A 20,629-nucleotide genomic window follows, 5' to 3' on the forward strand; every position below is an offset into this window, starting at 1 on the left:
TCGAATTCACTTCTATTTGAGAGCGATTACAACACAGCACAGGAACAGCCATGGCTGCTATAATTAGGCAGCTCCAATTGTGCTGCATCAAGACACTAGTTTTCAAGGACAAAGTTCAATTAAAATAGTACTTACTTGTGTACGGTTGTTGTATTCAGAACAAAGAGTGAGATCTGTTTCCAGTTCTGGCAATCCCTCGATGCTTCCTTCGTCTTCCCACTGTCTGGGGCTTCCTAGAACGAAGGCAGAAGCGCAGAAAGCCAGTCCCAGCCCTGCCTTAGTCCTCTTGCTGAAAACCTCGCCAGAGCCATTAGTATGCTCAAAGCCTTCGTTTCTGCCATATTGACAGTTCCTAAGCATCAGGGCATCTTTGTGAGTTACTACCAGTAAGTGTGCGACGCAGCCCACGCCGGGGCTCGAGTGTTTCCTCTTGCCCCCGCACGCCGCCGGGTGACCAGCGCCGGTACCTGCTCCCCGCAGCCGCCGCTCCTGGCCCGCACAGCCCGCCGCGTCCCCGGCTCTCCATGATGGGTGTGAACAGCCAGTTCTTCCACTTTCACCAACATGGCCTTCTTGCAGCACAACTTCCTCCAGCAGAGGCATTTTGGGAAGGGAAGGGCCGCCCCGCCGCTGATTGGCCGCCGCGCCGCTGACCTCATCGCTTCTGCATGCCCCACTGCAGCGGCCGCTCTCGCCACTCGCCCCGGCGGCTGGCACCGGCTGCGCTCCTGCCGCTCTCGCCCCCTCGCCCAGCGCTCGCACATCGCCCGCACGGAACTGGACATAGACCCTGTTCAAAGCAGGACACCAATCAGATCGATAACAATGCAAACTGGTGCAGAGGGAGAGAAAGGGGGCACTCGAATATTGCAGTGTGTATGTACTTTGGGGGGGGGGGGGTATTTGCATTGCAACGAGCCCGCAGTTTTTTTTTGGGGGGGGTTTAAAAAAGGCAAGGGCAAAAGCAACAAAAGCGGAGCTCTGTGGCTGAAAGCAGAGGCTTCTCAGTAACCACAAAAACATCTGCTGCAGTAAGCTACCCCGCCCTCCACGCTTCCGGCCCCAACCAATCGCCTTCCCCAGCAAATCCCCCGACGGCTCACAATGACGTGCATTGCAGATAATAGCCACTAAATATGCCCTCCTTCCAAAAGCAAACACGGCGAGCAAGGACGTTTGGGCGTCTTTTTCCACACTGCAGCTTTTATTTATGCTGCGCAGAAATTTTGTACAAGGTGCTTTTTATTTGCAAATTAAATTCAAGATGGCACTCAATTAGAAAATCTCTCAGTGGCCTAGTCTCACTGCGTGTAGTTTCAATGCGAAGCCTGCAACAGCTGAATGCCTTTCTCGTCATTCCCCTAAAGACAAGCCCTGCCACGTCGACAATCCAATGGAAAAATACTGCAGAGCTCTCCTCAAAAAATCCTGGTCGCCTTCGCCTTGCCAGTTCAGGTTTAATGAGAGGGAAATGGTTCAACACTTATTCTGATTAGGATTCGAAATTAATTTTGTATTAAAAACTGATATAAACATTACATAGATAAAGATTTTGAGTACTATCCTTTACAATCACTGTATACGAGTAGATGAACGGATCTGTTCTGAATACATATAAAACTTCAGTGTTTGACATTGAACACGACAATACTGTACTGGTCCTTCAGCCCACAATGTTGTGCCAACCTTTTAACTAACTTAAGATCAATCTAATCCTCCCCTCCTACATAGCCCTCAATTTTTCTATCATCCATGTGCCTATCTAAAGAGTTTCTTAAATGTCCCCAATGTATCTGCCTCTAGCATCACCCTTAGCAGGGCAATCCATGCATCCACAGCTCTGTCAAAAAATCTACCCCTGCCACCTCCCCTCCCCCACTCATACAGTCCTCAAATCACCTTAAATTATGCCCCATGATATTAACCATTTTTGACCTGGGTAAAGTCTCTAGATGTCCACTTGATCTGTGCCTCTTACCACCTTGTACACCTGGATCAAGTCGACTCTCATCCTCTGTGTTGATTTATAAATCTCATCCAACTTCACTGCAATCTTATTACTTTACAAAAAAAAAGATAGCTTTAAAAACTTAGAGAGGGGCAATTCAAATTTATAAATAGATGTCAGATCCATTTCTCTTATTAGTAGTTACTTTTTATGCCTCAATATCTTGCTTCTTGTCAGGGCTGCCACAGGAACAAGTGGGTGGCAAAAAAATACAGACTACTGGAGAAACACTGCAGGGCGAGCAGCATCTGCTGGGTGAAAGGAACTGTTAACATTTTAGGTCGAAACCCTGCATCAGGACTTCTCAGCAATTTTTCTGGGCACTTTCTAAGGTTATTCTTCACAAAAATGAATGGTCAATGATGTTGGGCTATTGGACACAGAATATAGAATACATCAACTTCAACTTAACTGTGTGTTTAGTTGAGCATTTAATTAGCTGTAATTTGCTTTGAAACAGTGGTGCTGTATAAAAACAAATACTCTTTAAATAAATGCAAATAAATTCACTTATGTTTAACACTTGCATTATCAAACTTTAACAAAATTTACATATTCATTTAAATCTAGAGTTTATTTTTCCACCCAGCAAAGAAAATGGCAGAAAAGTTCCTGTGTGCCAACAAGTAGACATCATTAATTAAAGGTCTATGAGGTTGAGAGAGTGGACCTATCATGTTGAGTACAGCCTCCAACAAAGAGTAACAGAACCTGGCTGAACTGGTTGTTGGGTAGGGCGAGATGAAGTAGGCAGGTGCAGGCATGGCATCCACAGCTGAAATCGTATGAAATGGGCTAGAACAGAAAGTGACATTGTCGAAAAAGAAAGCAGAGGCATAAAAGTCTACTTCCAGAGAGAGGCAAGTGTTGAAGCATAATAAAAGAAAATGTCCTTAATTCAAATAATTACAAAAGCCGAGGAATAGTGAACCATGCAAAGGAAATTCTCATACCTCTCAAGAGACCTGCATGGCTATCATTTTGTCAGAAATTCTACCCATCAACCCGCTACCACTCCAGCCTCTAAGCAAGTGAAAACCATCACTCAACCATAGTGCTCAGAAGAGGTAATTCAACACACAAGACAGCAAATATATTATGAGCCGACCTTCTTGGTATTCACTCAGGTCAATTGTAAAGAGGTGATGTTCTGACCAAAACTTGTATCCCAAGGAAACATATTATAGTCTACTTCTTTAAATTAATTCAGTAAACCTTCCACTTAACAGGTCAAGGAGGTCAATTTGCTGACAATGCCACAGCATTCAGTTTTATCCACAATATCAATTTTATTTAACTCCTAATTTAGACTAAGAAGTGGCTGGTAACAACCATCTCATACACCCTCACAGGTATCACCACCATCCTTCCATCGCCATGTCCTATCTATGACGTGAACGTGGATAGCGACATCCAAATATAGCTACAAAGATAGCGTACTCTATAAAAACTGGGTACCTAAAACAATACAGAACTGTACAGACTCCTTGGCGCATGATGTTGTGCTGACCTACTCTAAGATCAATCTAACCCTTCCCTTCTACATAACCCTCCATTTTTCTATCATCCATGCTTCTTAAATGCCCCTACCACCATGCCTGGCAGCACATTCCACTCTTGCACCACTTGCCGTGTAAAGAACTTACCTCTGACATTCCCTCTATACTTTCCTCCAATCATTTTAAAATTAAGCACACTTGCATTAGCCATTTCCATCCTGGGGAAAAAGGCCTCTGGCTACCCAGTTTCTCCATGCCTCTCATCTTGTATACCTCTATCATCACCTACCATCCTCTGTTCTGTGATGAATGATTTACTTTTTTCAGCCTTGTTGCCTTTCCATTAATTTGCCACTGTAAGATGATCTGATACCTTTTTTATGCAAATAGAGAATTATCTGCAATAGGGCCTGTAGCCACTACTAAAACAATTTGACGCTAAGACCATTTCATTAACTGTGTTACATAATAACTCCATTTAACATGACAGGAAGAGGCTCTTCTGATCTCCACACCCATACCAGTTATCAAGCATTGACTTACACCAATTCCATTTTCCCTTCCTGTACTCCCATCATCTCCATCCTCCACCCATCTGTCCCAATTCCCCTTTTTATCAACATATGAGGGGGAGTTTACATAAGTAATTGAACCCACCAACCTGCACGTCCTTAGAATATGGGAGGAAAGTGGAACATCTGGGGGATATAAAGAGAACCTGCAAACTTCACAAAGGCAGCACCAAGAATAGGATCAAACCTCAGACCCTCAGTAGATTCTGGAAATCCAGAGCAACACACACAAAATACTGGAGGAATTCAACAAGTCAGAGGCATCTACGGCAGGGGTTCCCAACTGGGATCCATGGACCCCTTGCTTAATGGTATTGGTCCATGACATAAAGGTGGTTGGAAATACCTGATCTATGGAGAGACATGAACAATCAACATTTCAGGCCAAATCCTGATGAACAGTTTCAACCCGACATGTCGAATCTTTATTCCTCTCCATAGCTGCTGCCTGAGCTGTTGAATTCCTCTAGCACTTTATGGTGTGTTAAACCCGGAACGCTGAGGCTGTAGTATTATGCGCCGTGCCTCCACAATCAAAGATATCAATGTAAATTTTGTGTTTGCACTGTTCTCTAGCAGCTGAATAATTTGGATTCTTAATAACCAATGTGCAACTGTACTTTACATTATTTCTGGTAGCCAAAGGCCTGGACTATTGATCTGGAGGCACAAGATCATTCTAGCACGGCAGCTGAGAAATTCAAATTCAAGTCATTAGAAAATAAATCAAGTAAAAATTAGCATCAGATGGAACAAACAAACTGGCTAAAATAACAGGTTTACTAATGTTCTCTAGGAAATGATATTTGCCTTCTTAATCAAATCTGGTCTAATTAAAATGTGCTTTAATTAACTATTCCCAAAATGCTCAGACAAAGCACTCAGTAAGAATGGGCAATAAATGCTGGTCAGTCGATAACTCCCACTTTCTTTGAACAAGTAGTGGTCATCTTCCTTTTTTTATTTTTGCCAACAAGAATGTAGGTCAATGGCCCTGCAACTTTCTATAGAAGTGGTTTGCTATTGCCTTCTTCACAAGATGGGTGATCCCAGCCATTGTCTGCCCGCCTGGTGTCAGTGGGCACATAACCAGGACTTGTGATGTGTACCAGCTGCTCATACGATCATCCACCGTCCACTCCCACTGCATCATGTGATGCTGTTGGGGGGTGGGGGGGCTAAACATGTGCTATACCTTGCCCAAGGGTGACCTGCAAGCGAGTTGAGGGAAGAAGCACCCTAGACTTCCTTTGACAGAGACGCATCTCTACCCCCACCACCCAAGGAAAGTGCAAGGGCAAGGAAAGAGGGAGATTCTGTTCACTCTAAAGAGTTGCACATACAAGATGAACTGAAGCCACCTTCTGCGCTGTAAACTTCTACGTAATTTTACTGAATGATACAGGTATAATATTGTAATTGTTAAATATTTGTTCATCAAGTCCTGCTCCTGTTCTTTCTTTCTCATCTGGACAGCTGAGCAATGATCAGGAGTAGACAAGTCAGAAATTTACTTTTGCTTTGTCCAGGAAAACTAAATCAAATTTTGAACATTAAAGATATTTTAAACACATGAAAGGAGAATGCTTTGAAATTCCAAACGCTGATGGGACTTCAATTCAGTTTAGATTTGCCCTCATATGTAACCATAATAATAATTTTGAACATTGATTAATGTTACCAGCCATCCCCAGACACATCGCAATATCACAGAATAGATGCAATGGTCTTACTCAAGATGGCCATGATGCAGCTCTTCAGATGTTTATTGATACAACTTCATGGAATTTTCCAATGTTCTTTTTAAATCTTTTAAACTCTCATTCATTTTAAGGTGTGGAAGCTAACTTTAATTTGTTTTTACAACCACATGGGCGGAAGGGTACCAAAAGAGGTGTAAGGCACTCCTACTCTCTACTAGCTTGCAAGTTGCCCTTGGGCGAGATGTAGCACCCACTTAACCCTCAATCAGGGTCACATGAAGCCATGGGAGCAGGTGATGGAGGGTCATATGAGCAGTTGGTACATATCACAAGTATTGGTTTGACATCAGGTGGATACTCTCTGAAGGGTGCTGATAATGGCTGGAGTCAATCATCTTGTAAAGTTGCTGCCCAGAAGGCAAACCACTTCTGTAGAATTTTCCAAGAACAATCATGGCCATAGACCATGATCACCCTTGTCATGTGACATGGCACTTGATGATGATGATGATAATGACGACAACAACAACTGCAACATCAAAGGGAAATTAATAAATCTGTACAAGTCATCTAACTTGGAATTTTTCCTTTCTTCTTAGCAATATTCACACACAAAGTGTATGATTTATTAATAATTTGTGCAATCAGTAACATTTCCTAAATTTTAAACTTCAAGGTCACAGGGTTCTTGACTTGTTAAACTCACTGTCAATACATTTACAATGAGTTTGTTAAGAGTTTGATTCTAACAAGGTCACAGGGAATGCAACACCATGTCACAATAGGATTAAGAGCTTGCAAGACTGACCTTAATATTCTGAATTTCATTAATGAAATTTACCACACACTGACCTGGTGTGCTTTTCCTTTATAAATCTTGGATCACGAAGGTGTTTGGAGGATGGGAAGTCACTGTTCATAAATCGCTCCAAAACCACCTGATATTTCTGCAGTTGCACCAGACAGCCTGCAAGAGAGACAAATATAAATCCCAGACATTATTAGAGACAAAATATTCAAAAATAGTAACCAATTACAGAAAATAGTGAAAGCTCATGAAATCCAACTAACGTTTCAAATTTTAGAAAAGGTATGGTGGTTGGAGAGCAGTGTGTTATCATTGTCCTTTTTATTAACATTATTAGCCAGCTTTATTTGTCATATGTACATCCAAACATACAGTGAATTGCATCATCTGCATCAAATCAGCAAGGGCAGTGTGGGCAGCTCACAAGCATTACCACATTTTCAGTGTCAACACAACTCACTGACCCTAAGCCATACATCGTTGTAAAGTGGGAGGAAACCAGAGCACCCAAAGGAAACACAGACAGTCCCAGGGAGAACGTACAAATTCCTTATAGGCAGTGGCGGGAACTGAACACCGATCTCACAGCCGGCAACATAAAGCACCGTGCTAATCGTGCCACCCCATCGACATTGACGTACTTGTCACAGTTTAGATTCTTGAATAACTACTTCACCTGTATTTCTTCATAACTTTATTGTGCAATTACCTCTCAGGTCACTCAAGAGTAAAACTCCACAAATCTGCGATCTGCCTAGTCGAAAATCAGCACAACCTTTGATGAGGTTCCACGTGGAAGGCTGGTCCAGAAGTATATGGTTGGGGCTCCAAGTGTAATTGGCAAAATGGATCCAAAGTTCGCTTGGTAATATGAGACAGACGATGATGCCAGAGGATTGTTTTTGTGAATGGAAGTCTGTGACCAGTGGACCAGCAAAGCAACCAAAGTTGGGCTTGTACTGTTTCTTATACACCCTAACCACCTGAACGTGCATGTAGGAGGTACAATGGGCAAATCTGCAGATGACACAACAAAGTATGGTGGTGTAGATGACGAGGTGGGTCGTCTGAGGCTTCACAATGATAATTATCATCTGCTAACTGGGTCAGGGAAATGGCAGATGGGAGTTTTATCCTGGTAAGTGCAAGGCAATGCATTTAGGAAGGACAAATATGGATAGGACTTGTACGATGAACAGCACCAAAGGGGGATTGAGGAACACAGCAACTTCAGTGTAGAAGTCCATATATCCCCAAAGGTCGTAGCATAGACAGAAAGGTGATGGTGACTTGTGGGATGATTTCCTTCATTAGCAGGGCCACAGAATACAGGAACATGCTATGAATGACATGGAACACGTAACGCTGGTTAGGCCAAGTTAGAATATCGCGTGCAGCTCTGGTCACCACACCAAAGGAAGAATGTGACTGCACTGGAGAAGGTGTCAAGAAGAGGCACTGGGATGTTAGCTGGGATGGGACGTTTCCATTACAAGGAGAAACTGGGTAGGGTGAATTTGTTTTCCTTGCAGCAGAGGAGGCAGAGGGGCATTTCTGATAGAGGTATACTAAATTATACAGGAATAGATATGGTAAAAAGTAGGAAACTTTCCTCACTGCAGAAGTGTTTGTAACCAGGAGGTATGGATTTCAATAAGGAGCAAGATTGTTACAGGATACCCAAGGAAGAATTTTTTCACCCAAAGCAGGGCTGCAATATAGAACATATTAACCGAGTGGATGGTGGAAACAGGTACTCTCTCAACATTTTGGTAACTGTCTGAGCACAAATCATCAAGACTACAGACCACATGCTGGTATCCAGGATTAATATAGGTGGGTACTTGGTGGTCAGCATAGTCGCAGTCAGTCAAAAGGCCTTTCTGCATGCTATACAACTCCAAATCCAATTGAGTTGGCATCTGATTCACCAGACGTTGATTCCTGTACTCACACCAATATTTTGGGACCCTGGCTTCCACTCACCCACCAACACACCCTTCTGGCAACCCTTCTTCTCTTGCTTCCATGAAACCCATTAATGACCTGTTTCTAGTGTTCCCTTTAATGTGACCAGTTCACTACAGAATATATGATGTTGCTCTGTAACATCAGATCAAAGTGAATTTAAAGAATACGTGCACAACGCTGGAAGAACTCAGCAGATCAGGCAGCATCCTGATGAAGGGTCTCGGCCCAAAACGTTGGCTACTCTTTTCTCACGGATGCTGCCTGACCTGCTGAGTTCTTCCAGCGTTGTGTACGCATTCTTTGATCCACAGCGTCTGCAGTTGTATTTTTGTGAAAGTGAATTTAAAATTTGTTGGAATATTAATTGGAATAAAATTAACAGTCCTGAAAATCTGCTGGCTTGGCACTGAAGTTGAGTTTAATGGATTAACCGAGTCTTTCTTATATTTTTAATTCTACAAAAATAGATCCATTCTATATTTTATTTATGTAATTATGACAAGCAAGCTTAATATTTATATTGAATCTCCTGTGAACGAAGTCATGGGGACATGGATGCAATCCACCTAAGCCAATATTCAAACACTCCCAGTGGGAGTAAAGTTCAAAATTTGAAGTGTATATTTTCATAGTATGTATAAATTATACAATCTTGAGATCTGTCTGCTTAGAGTAAAGACCTGGAGCAGCAAATTCAGAAAACTGCAGCTGCTTATAAACTCCAGAAATCTCAAGAGAGAGCGGTATCATTTGGCTGAAAATTTACCCCCAAGATGATCCCACCATTCCCAAATGGAAGTACATCCACATTGCAAAGGAAGTGTACAATCTTGTTACAAAATTATTAGATTATAACAGGAAAAAGCATAATTTCAAATTAATTGGTGAGAGAAAATCTTTTAGGTTCAATATATTTTTAAAATTAAATATTACTTTGAAATAAAATTTGAATTATTTGAACTACAGGATACTGCAGCCACCTTAAGCTGACCAAAGTTCTTACCTATGTATGAAGTGTCACAAAATGCAGTCTGGCTTACTGCAGAGTTTTGCACCACACAGTCCAGTGAACCTGATGCATCCACAAGCTGCAAATACCCCGTCACTGAATTAGCCTGGAACACACCGTTCAATATCTGTAAAGAAGTTAAAAAGTTAACCAAACCTCAAACTCCACAGCACAGCTGAAAATTACACACTCAGTGGCCACTTTATTAGTTATCTCTTGTACCTAATAAATTGGTCACTGAGTGAATGCTCGCAGTTTTCTGTTGCTGTAGCCCATCCATTTCAAGATTCAACATGGTGTGTGTTCAGAGATGCTCTACTCCCCATCACTGTTGTTAACCCATGGTTATTTGAGATACTGTTGTCTTCCTGTCAGCTTGAACTAGTCTGGCAATTCTCCTCTGACCTCTCTCATTAACAAGGCATTTTCACCCACAGAACTGCCACTCACTGGATTTCTTTTTTGTTTTATGCACCATTCTCTGTAAACTCCGGAGACTGTTGTGCATGAAAATCCCAGGAGACAAGCAGTTTCTGAAATACCCAAATCACCTCATCTGGCACCAACAACCTTTCCACAGTAAAAGTCACTAAGCTCACATTTCTCCCTCGTTCTGATCTTTGGTCTGAACAACTAAATCTCTTGACCATGTCTGCATGCTTTTATGCATTGAGTTGCTGCCACATGATTGGCTGATTTCATATTTGCATTAACAAGCAGGTGTTCAAGGGGCCACTGAGCGCAAGGCATGCAAATCAAAATCGTTTCAAACTATTTTCATGTGACTTATGTTAAGTCACACCATCTTTATAAAATGAATATGTATGAACAAATATGCGAACCAAAGTCAAATTAAACCGATCTTGTTTGAAAAGTTGTTTATGATGAATCAACTACAAGAGCACTTCCTGTGACCCAGAGACACTAAATTAGTCCAATTTTAGTGTATTTGAACCAGGTGGCCGAACTGCGGGTGTAATGGCAGGAAGTAAAAAGTTTTGCAATATGTTGCTGGGGGAAATATTGCAGAATTCTTGTTTACCCAGTGGCCGTGGATTTCTCTATGCAGTTTTAGTGAAACAAACAGGTGGGCTGATGACGTATTCAAACTGCACATCTGTGAAAGAACAGTTTCAGAATTGTTTCAATGCAGGACCTCAAGCCAAGCTGAGGATGAAGAGAGTTAAATTTAATTTCTCTGATGGCTGGTTGTAACAGTATTTTTTGTCACTTATGAAAATAACTGTTATACTAATAATAACAATAAAGCAGTCATTGGAAGTGTAGCAGTTCTCCTTTCTCTTTAAGACTTTTATTTCATTCCTTTATATTAAGAAATTATAGAACTATGGTATAGGAGATGGTTATCCATAAGAACATAAGAAATAGGAGCAGGAGTTAGCCATCTGGCTTGTCTACCTGCTCCGCCATTCAATAAGATCATGGCTGATTCTGGCTGTTGACTCAGCTCCAACTACCTGCTTTTTCCACCAAACCATTAATTCCACTACAATACAAAAATCTTTCTATCTGTGCCTTAAATATATTTGATGATGTAGTCTCTACTGCTTTCCTGGGCAGAGAATTCCAGATTCTCCTCCCCAGGAAAATCAGTTCCTCATCTTTGCCCGAAATCTATTCCCTCAAATCAAGGCTATGTCACCTGGTCCAGTAGAAACAACTTTGCTGCTTCAATCTCATCTCTTTCATGATTTTATGTTCCTCCAAGATCCCCTCTCATTCTTTTGAATTCCAGCAAGAATAGTCCCAAGTGACTCAATCTCTCCTCAGAGACTAACCCTCACAACTCTGGGATTAACCTAATGAACTTCCTCTACACAGTCTCCAAAGCCAGCATATCTTTTCTCAAGAAAGGAAACTTGGACTGCATGTGGTAGTCCAGAAGAGGCCTCACCAGTACCATGTACAGTTGCAGCATAACCTCTCTTCTCTTAAATTCAATAACTCCAGCAATGAAGGCCAACATTCCATTTGTCTTCTTGACAAAGCTGTTCCGCATGCTAAACAAACTTCTGCAATTTATGCACATGCACTCCCAAGACACACTGCACAATGGTATGCTGCAATCTTTCACAATTTAAATAAAGCTACTCTGGTCATCCGTTCAATTCATCTGCTGGAATTCTTAAAGCACGTAGTAAGTGAAAAGGACAGGGAAGAACCAATATATGTGCGATACATGGATTTTCAGAAGCCTTCCAAGAAGATCACACATAAGCAATGGGTTACAATGTTCAAACACAAAGAAATAGGTGTAATATATTGATGCAGATTAAGAAATGGCTCCTGTATATTAAGGAAAGAACAGTGATAGATGGTCTATTACTGGTGGGCAGGAAATGACTAGTGAAATACTACAATGACCCCAGCCAATGAAAACCTACAGTACTGTGCAAAGGGCATAGGCACACACATATATATATTAATATATATATTAGATAGATAGATATAATCAGGGTGCCTAAGATAATTGCACAGTACTGTATTATTTTTAAGCATTGCACCATACTGCTGCTGCAAAAAAAAAATTCAGAACATATGTGAGTGATGATAAACCTTATTCTGATAAGGGTCACTGTGGACAGAGTGGGAATCCGGGCGGGGAGAGGGGAATCATGGTTGGGAAAAGGGAAAGGGAGTGTGGAGCGAGTGAGAAGCACCAGAGAGACATTCTGTTATGATCAATAAACCAATTGCTTGGAATCAAATGACCTCGCCTGGTGTCTCATGGCTGGGTATGTCTGCACCCGTGCCAACTTTTGCCCCAGCTTCTGTCACCTCCCATGGAGCTCCATCCTCGCCATTCCAAAATCCCTTTGATCCTACCAGATTTACAAACTCACTCTCTGCTCCACATTGACAAGTACAGTACAGTGCAAAAGCACCCTAGACATACATACAGAATATGCCTAAGACTTTTGCACAGTACCAAACTGGCTGAGAGGACCAAATATCTTATTTCCATGTTTGCAGATGGGGCAAAATAAAGAGGGATTCTGAGAAGGGAGGAGAATGTAAGGAGGCTTTAATGGGATATTAAAACCAAAGCCAGTAGTAGACCATATCCTGCTGCTACTGCTGACAATATCATTTGCTGTAACAGATTCCTTTGAATGATTTAGGAGCAGCATGGTAGCGCAACAGTTAGTGTAACAATTAGTGCCAGCAATCCTGGTTCAATTCCTGCTGCTATCTGTGGGGAGTTTGTACATTCTCCCTATGGGTTTCTTCTGGGTGATGCAATTTGCTCCCACATTCCAAAGCAGTGTGGGTTTAAAAGTTAATTGGTTACATGGGCATAATTGGGTATTACAAGCTCGTTTGAGCTGGAAAGGCCAGTTCCCATGTTGTATCTCTAAATTAAAAAAATAAAAAATTTAGGAGAGAAGAAATCTGTTCAGAGTATGCTGAATGCTTGGAATTTGCTTTCTTTCCCACAGGGCTGTGGAGGAAAAGTCATGAAATTCATTCAAAACAGTGATTGATGCATCTTGGATAGTAAGGGTATCAGAGGATAAGAAAACTGCAAGAAAATGGCAGAGCGAAAGATATTGATAAAATGAAGGAGCAGGTCAAAGGATCATGTGATCTATTCCTGCATCTATTTCTCACTTTCCCTTATTAAACATTTCCACAAGCTACAAATTCCACCAGCATAAACGCATTGCTTTCCACATAATTTGCAGCGAAGTCTGCTTGGCAGCACGAAACTCTGTCGTGACACGTGACATCTTTGAGCCCAATTCAATCACTGCACGTTAGCCAACACGTGATGCAGATTGCTGGTGAACCCAGCCTCCACATCAAAGCCAGAGGATCTCAATACAGAGCCACCCCATGGCAGATAGATGTTACTACAGATTCGTATTTGCACCAAGATTGCATTTGAGTACTACCTGCTCAGCAGTACATCATCCCACAAGTAGTAATAGAAACATCGAAAACCTTCAGCACAATACAGGCCCTTCGGCCCACAAGGTTGTGCCGAACATGTCCCTACCTTGGTAATTACTGGGCTTACCTATAGCCCTCTATTTTTCTAAGATCGTAATCCTTACTTTGCTAATGTTTTTTTCTTAATTTTTAAGCTGCTGTCCCACTGTTATCAGACTCTTGAAAGGACCTCTTATTCACCAGAAGATTAATTCTACTTTGAACACAGGCCTTTTGGTCTATGCTGTTGCGCCAAATTTTTAACCACCTCCAAGATCAATCTTATACTTCCCTCACATCTCAGAGTTTCTCGTATGTACCTAATATATCTACCTCTACTACCACCTCTGGCACTGTGTGCCATGCACCCACACTCTCTATCTAAAATATTTTCCTCAGACATACCGCCTATACTCTCCTCCTCAAAATTATATACTTCCAGCCTGATGTCTGGCTATCCTCTCAATCTATGCGTCTTATCATCTTGTGCGTGTCTATCAAGTCACCTCTCAACCTATTTTGCTCCAAAGAGGAACAAAACCCCATTTCACTCAAACTTTCCTTAAAAGACAGCTCCCTAATCCAGGCAGCATTCTGGTAGTCTCCTTTACACCGTTTCTAAAGCTTCCACATCCTTCCTATCACGAGGAAACCAAAACTAAACACAATATTTTAAATGTGGTCTAACCAGAGTTTATAGAGCTGCAACTCACAGCTCGATCTCAATCCCCCGACTAACGAGGACCAACATACCATACAATTTCTCAACCACCCTATCAAATTGACAGCAACTTTGAGGAATCTAGTGAATGAACATGGACCCCCAAGAACCCTCTGTTCCTCCATAATAAAAAAACTGTCATTAACCCTGTATTCTCCCTCCAAATTCAACCTTCCAAAGTGAATCACTACACACTTTTCTGGGTTGAACTTCATCTGCCACTTCTCAGCCTAACTCAGTAGGTACATGAAACACAGAAAGGTAACATCCAGGAATTCTTAGCAACTATGGAAACCAATGGAATGTTGGTCCGTAACGGAAGCGGTTTGGGACACAAGACTTGCACAGTCTTCCTGTAATGGTACAAGTCCATGGAGGGACAACATGCAAGTTTGATTTTTTTTCAACCGAAGGACAAGCCATACTTTTCATTAAAGCAGTTTAATGTTGAGGGGTCTGTCCTACAGAGATCGAATTGGATAGGCTTAAAATAGAGCTCAAGTAGCATCTGAAAGTGTTTGTAGACAGCTGTTTCCTCTGACTGAAGGGTCTAGAGCTACAAAGTATAATGTAAGAGAAAGTGTCACCAGCTGTGTTTAGGACAAAGAAATGTAGAAAATTTTTCCCCAAAAATAGCTTTCACTGGTCTATTGTGGCACTTAAAGTAATCAAGGAATGTGTGGATCTGACAAGTAAAAGATCAGTCATCATCTAATACAATGGCAAAGCTGATAAGAGTCCTCATATTAATATTCATTTATTTTTATTTCTTCAGTCTTTCAGGACTTGAACATCACTGGCTAGGGCAACATATGTTGCTCCTGCCTAATTGCCCACGAGAAAGCAGACGTGAGCCATTTTCTTGAACGTCTGCTGAAGGTGTCAAGGTTTAAAACAGTGACAGTAGAGGTGTTGCAGTATACTTCCATCTTTCTATGGTACAGACTTAAGCTGGCAGGCCCGAGTCCACTGGAGGCTGGAGGCCTGTCTTGGAGTTAAAGGACGTGTATGTGTGTGGGTGGGACGAAGGAACGGGGCTTATTTTGCTGTTTGTTGTGCTGTGTTGATCGGCTGAGCAATTGTTGATGCCAGAATATGTGGTGACCCTTGCGGCTTCCCCCAGTACACTCTCAGCTACGTTGATTGTTAATGCAAGTGATGCATTTCACCGTATGCTCTGACATTCACATAATAAACAAACACAGGGAGGGAGAGAGGAAAGGGTTTGTTTTGCTGTTGCTGTATTGTTGCTGTTTTTGTGATGTTGCTCTTGCTAGTGCTATCCTGTTGAGCATGGTGGGCATCCTACATTGGCGATGGAACGTGTGGTGACGCCTGCAGGCTGTCCCCAGCACACCATCAGGTGTGCTGGTTAATTACAAATGACACATTTCACTGTGTGCTTCGATGTACACGAGACAAATAAACTTGATTCCTGAAGGCAAAGGCTGTGGATTAAAAGGGGTATTTTTCTGAGCAGACAAGCGTGTAGCTGTAGGGTATTTTATAACAAGTACACAATATCACCATGATGTGCCAGTAGTGCAAGCAATGAATGCTTAAGAGTGGCTGATGATATGCTGATCAAGTATAGTATTTAACTTCCTTGATATTGTTGACTTGCAATGATTTAGCAAACTATTAATAAAAGTCATTGGAAACAGGTTAAATTAAAGCAGGTATCAATAAAAAAAAAGTACCATCTGAGGTTGGAAATCTTCAGGCTTTAAAACTTCAAAAGACCAAGCAAGCTTACTATTAAGCTGCGAAGATACCAAGTGTTTTATCTCATTATCAGGCAACAAGGAGGACACGTCGAGAGAATTCCAAGCTCGTTCTTCAGCAACAGATAACACTTCCGCCAAAGAAGGAATCTGGCATGGAATATTCAGGTGCGAGATCTAAAGAGATATGAAATTAGAGATTGGTTTATTATTAATACACGTGCCAAGATACAATGAACAGTTTGCCTTGCATACCATTTATAAGGATCAAATCATTATACAGAGCACTGAGCCAGAAGGGGGAAAAAAAACAGGTGAAGCAGTATGGCATGGTAGCGTAATACTTTACAGACTGAGTGATCTGGGTTCAATTCTCACCGCTGTCTGTCAGGATACTGTACATTTCCTACCACATTCCAAAGATGTATGGGTTAGGGTTAGTAAATTGCAGGCACGTTATGTTGACACTGGAAACATAGCAACACTTGCCAGATGCCCCCAAACACATCTTTGGACCAAGTTGGTTGTTGATGCAAACAGTGCATTTTACTGTATGTTTTGATGTACAGGTTTCTCCCGCTATTCGAAGGTAGAGCGTTCCTATGAAATGGTTCGTAAGCCAGAATGTAGTAAAGTGAAAAAGCAATTACCATTTATTTATACGGGAAAAATTTGTGAGCGTTCACAGACCCAAAAAATAACCTACCAAATCATGCCAAATAACACATAAAACCTAAAATAACAGTAACATATAGTAAAAGCAGGAATGATCTGATAAATATACAGCCTATATAAAGTAGGAATACTTTTCTGCAATTATTGCAGCACTGTCCACCGCAGTGAAAATCTCACGCAAGCGGTCTCGGCAGCACTCACGGCAAAAACACACGGCGCAAGCGCTCTTGGCAGAAACACACAGCGCAAGCGCTCTTGGCAGAAGCACTCTTTCCAGTAACCTTTAAGCTATGAAGCTGCCAAATCCTACCAAATAACACATAAAAATACACAGCCTATATAAAGTACAAATAATGTACGCCCAGTGTAATTTCACTTACCGGAATCGGGAAGACAGTGAGCACACTGATGATGGTGTGTTAGGCTGAGTCATCGGGAGGTTACGGTGATGGGAGGTAGAGGAGACTGAGGTGTCATCGTCTTCTGTTTCCATCAGGGCAGGCAGGTCACCTTCTTCTATGTCTACCTGCCTCGATGTCGAATGTTGAGATTCACCGTCTGCTGTGGCTGATGTGGAAGGCTTGAAAAACGACAGTAGGCTTGACTGCTTAGCCTCGCGCATTTTTCTATCATACAGTTCTTTGTAAGCACTCAAACCAACCTGCAAATATGCCCTAAACCTACGTACCCTTTCAAAATTAAAGTCATACTTTTCTGCAATCATTGCAGCGTTGTCAATCGCAGCGAAAATCTCACACAATTGCTTCACGTTCAGTTCCTGGACGACTTCACTTTCGGGCCGTTTGCTACTGCGTTCGACTTCAATTAATATCCTTCCCTCTTCATCAGCTCTTCATCTGTCAGTTCTTGTTCATAGGATGCCAAAACATCTTCAACATCATCTTCGTCAACTTCCACAAACCCAGCCTCCTTGGCCAAACTCACTATGTCCTTACTTCGTTCACCACAATCGAAACGCTTTATTATGTCTAGTTTTACGCTAAGTGTAACACCCTTACGCGCTCTTTTAGGCTTTTCTGATACCTTAGAACTCATCTTGCTAACGGATGCACAGGACAAATCGACATAAAGCACAGATGCTCAGGGGCATGTGTTTAAGCAATGCCGGCTAGAAAGCAGTTCCGGGGGAGGAATTTGGCTGCTCGGCGCGCACACTGCCTTTTTTTGTAACAGTGAAAACACCTTCTGTTGGTGAAAACAGGTAACTAATGTAGGTCTTTCGTAACAGCAAGGTGTCATAAAGCGAACATTCGAAAAACGGGGGACAACCTGTATACGTGACAAATCAAGCTAACCTTATCTTCAATAACAGTACAGAATAAGGTGTAAGAGCTACCAAAAGTGTGCAGTGCAGGTGAACTATACAAGTTCATGATCATAAATGAGTTAGATTGTGAGGCTGAGAGTCCATCTGAGCACACAAGAGGTCTGTTCAGAAGTTGCCCGAGTCACAAGTTAAGTAAAACCACAGAAGGTACGTAACATGTTAACAACGCTGACCAAGAGGATGAAGCACTGCAAGCACGCCTTTCAAATCAGGGGCAGATCTAAGCCCCTCAATGCCTTGAACCATTCAACAGTCAAGAGAGCAAATGGAGAAACTTAAAATGGCAGTGATATAGTAGATCATCCAGCCTTTGTTAAGAGGTGAGAAAAGTTTGGCAGGATCCTTTGATCAGAACTATCAAGTAATTAGGGAAATCTCATTTAGGAGACACTATAAAAGGATGATGCAAATAAATTACTTGCAGAAGAAAGCTACCAATGAGTTTAATAACATGAACATGATATGATCAGCATTTATAATGTAATAAACATGGGAAAATATTTCTAACATAGGACTATTTCTGTGGGTGCAAAGCAACAGTTACATGGGGGGGGGCAGGTTATACAGACAGACTTAGAGGGTTGGGGAGGGGGTAAAGCTTAGGATCAAAACTCCAGAAAAGTATCAAGACAGGTGAAGGCATCAACAATCAGGGTCAGACAGATGAAAAAAAAACAGGCAGATCAAAGGCAGCGAGAATAGTCAACGGTTGTAGAGCAAAGGAAGTTATTAAATGAGGGCATGAGGACTTGAAGAGATAGAGGTGGAATCCTGGCAGGCAGGTTCCGGTTTTCCTGTTGTTACAGTATCTCAGTAAAATTATTATTCTGTTTAAAAATCCCTTAAATGAACACCAGCACAATACAAGGTACAGCAAAGGACTAAACAAAATTAAAACAAAGAAAGCAATCAAACGAAACATCTTTTATGAACACAGATTTAAATGCAGACAGTATTCATATTCTGCAAATTACTTTTGAATTTTGCAACTGCAGCTAATCCAAGGTCAATTACTTCCATGTTCAGCTGATGATTAGCCGAGAGTCTCTGTGTCTATGAAGATCTGTTCTGGAACTCTAGTTCACAATGCATTCCTATCAAAAGAACGAGAACAGATTTGGTCGCAATTCTGATGGTCCACAAACTGCTGATCAACACTGGCATGGCAGTGTAGCACTACATCAGCACCAGCAACCCGGGTTCAATTCCTCCACTGTAAGGAATCTGTCTGTTCTCCTTATGACCGTGTGGGTGTCCTCCAGGTGGTCCAGTTTCCTCCCACAGTCCAAAGACGTACAGGTTAGTAGGTTAATTGGTCACATGGGTGTAATTGAGTGGCACAGGCTCACTGGCCTGGAAGAGCCTGTTACCATACTATATCTCTAAACAATTTTTTTTTAAATGGAACTCGTTTAACCAAGATATTTGATGAAGAGTAAACAAAGGGAAAAAGCTTTAAAAGAGCTTCCATGGAATCAACACCCACATTAAAATGAAGTTAGCAGAGAAAAAAAAAGGCATAATGTTGATAAGGCTGGAGTGTGGTTAATGAAAACGAGAAAATGAATGATACATTGTAATCATTGTTTAAAAGGTTAAGCATCAATTTAAAAAATTACAAAACATATCTTACAGCCTTACAGCAAGCTAGCAGAGCAGAATGTAGAAATACCTCCGTAACAGGACAGTGATGTGACTCAGCCAGGATCTCCTGGTATATGTCCCTTGTCGTCTTGGGTAAATTCCATTTAGTATAGTTTAGAATTGAGCTAAAAAATGTTCCAATGACGCCAATATCACTTCCACACTTTAGCATGTGCTGCCGTGACATAAAGCAAGGGCAAAACCTACAATACAGAACAAACACAATGACAGTGACTGTGTAACTCAATGGTGACCAACAACATGCTTATTTTCATTTCTAATGTTAAATAAATAATTTGCTTTCTCTACATAATAGAAAACAGTGAAACAAAGAAAACAGAAAGTCAAGCTATCACTTGGATCTATCATCCCCTCAAAACTAATCAATAAGCTCCAGGCCTGGGGTTTGATAGCTCATTGAGCATGGACAACCTCACTCACCTTTGACATGAACTGATTACAAAAGACCAGAGCAGAATTAGGCCATTTGGCCCATTGAGTCTGCTTCACCATTTCATTATGGCTGATCCACTTCCCTCTCAGTCCCAACCTCCTGCCTTTTCCCCATATCCCTCCATGCCCTCTCTAATCAATAACTTATCAACTCTGCCTTAAATATACCCAATGACTTGGTCTCCACAGCCACCAATGGCAACAAATTACACAAATTCACCACTCTTTGCTAAAGAAATTCCTCATCTCCATTCTGAGGCTGTCCCCTCTGGTTTTAGACACCCCCACATCCACTCTATTGAGGCCTTTCAACATCTGATACCCTTGAATGAGTTCACCCCTCATTTTTCTGAATTCCAGTGAATACAGGCCCAGAGCCATCAAACACTCCTATGACAAGCCCTTCAATCTTGGAAACATTTTCATGAAGCTCCTATGAACCCTCTCCAATGTCAGCACATCCTTTCTTAGATAAGGAGCCCAAAACTGCTCACAATGCTCCATGTGAGGCCTCACCTGTGGACACATTTCCAAGCACTC

At 41.7% G+C, this 20,629-nt stretch overlaps 1 protein-coding gene across 3 annotated transcripts in view; it reads right to left on the minus strand.

The window, feature by feature from the left end:
* The window catches only part of ctc1 (CTS telomere maintenance complex component 1), an 82,360-nt gene that overhangs the window by 37,467 nt on the left and 24,264 nt on the right, over positions 1-20,629 (minus strand). For all 3 annotated transcript variants that reach the window (XR_009508410.1, XM_059952927.1, XM_059952926.1), the window contains exons 9-13: positions 19,665-19,839; positions 15,946-16,146; positions 9,565-9,697; positions 6,635-6,749; positions 136-790 (exon numbers count right to left, since the gene is read on the minus strand). Coding sequence is in view for 2 of the 3 variants with exons in the window: in XM_059952927.1 (XP_059808910.1) it covers positions 136-790; positions 6,635-6,749; positions 9,565-9,697; positions 15,946-16,146; positions 19,665-19,839 (1,279 nt within the window). In the remaining variant the exon portion in view is untranslated. The remainder of the gene's footprint in view (positions 1-135; positions 791-6,634; positions 6,750-9,564; positions 9,698-15,945; positions 16,147-19,664; positions 19,840-20,629) is intronic.

Source organism: Hypanus sabinus, chromosome 28 (genome assembly GCF_030144855.1).
Source record: "Hypanus sabinus isolate sHypSab1 chromosome 28, sHypSab1.hap1, whole genome shotgun sequence".
In the NCBI taxonomy this organism is placed as follows: domain Eukaryota; kingdom Metazoa; phylum Chordata; class Chondrichthyes; order Myliobatiformes; family Dasyatidae; genus Hypanus; species Hypanus sabinus.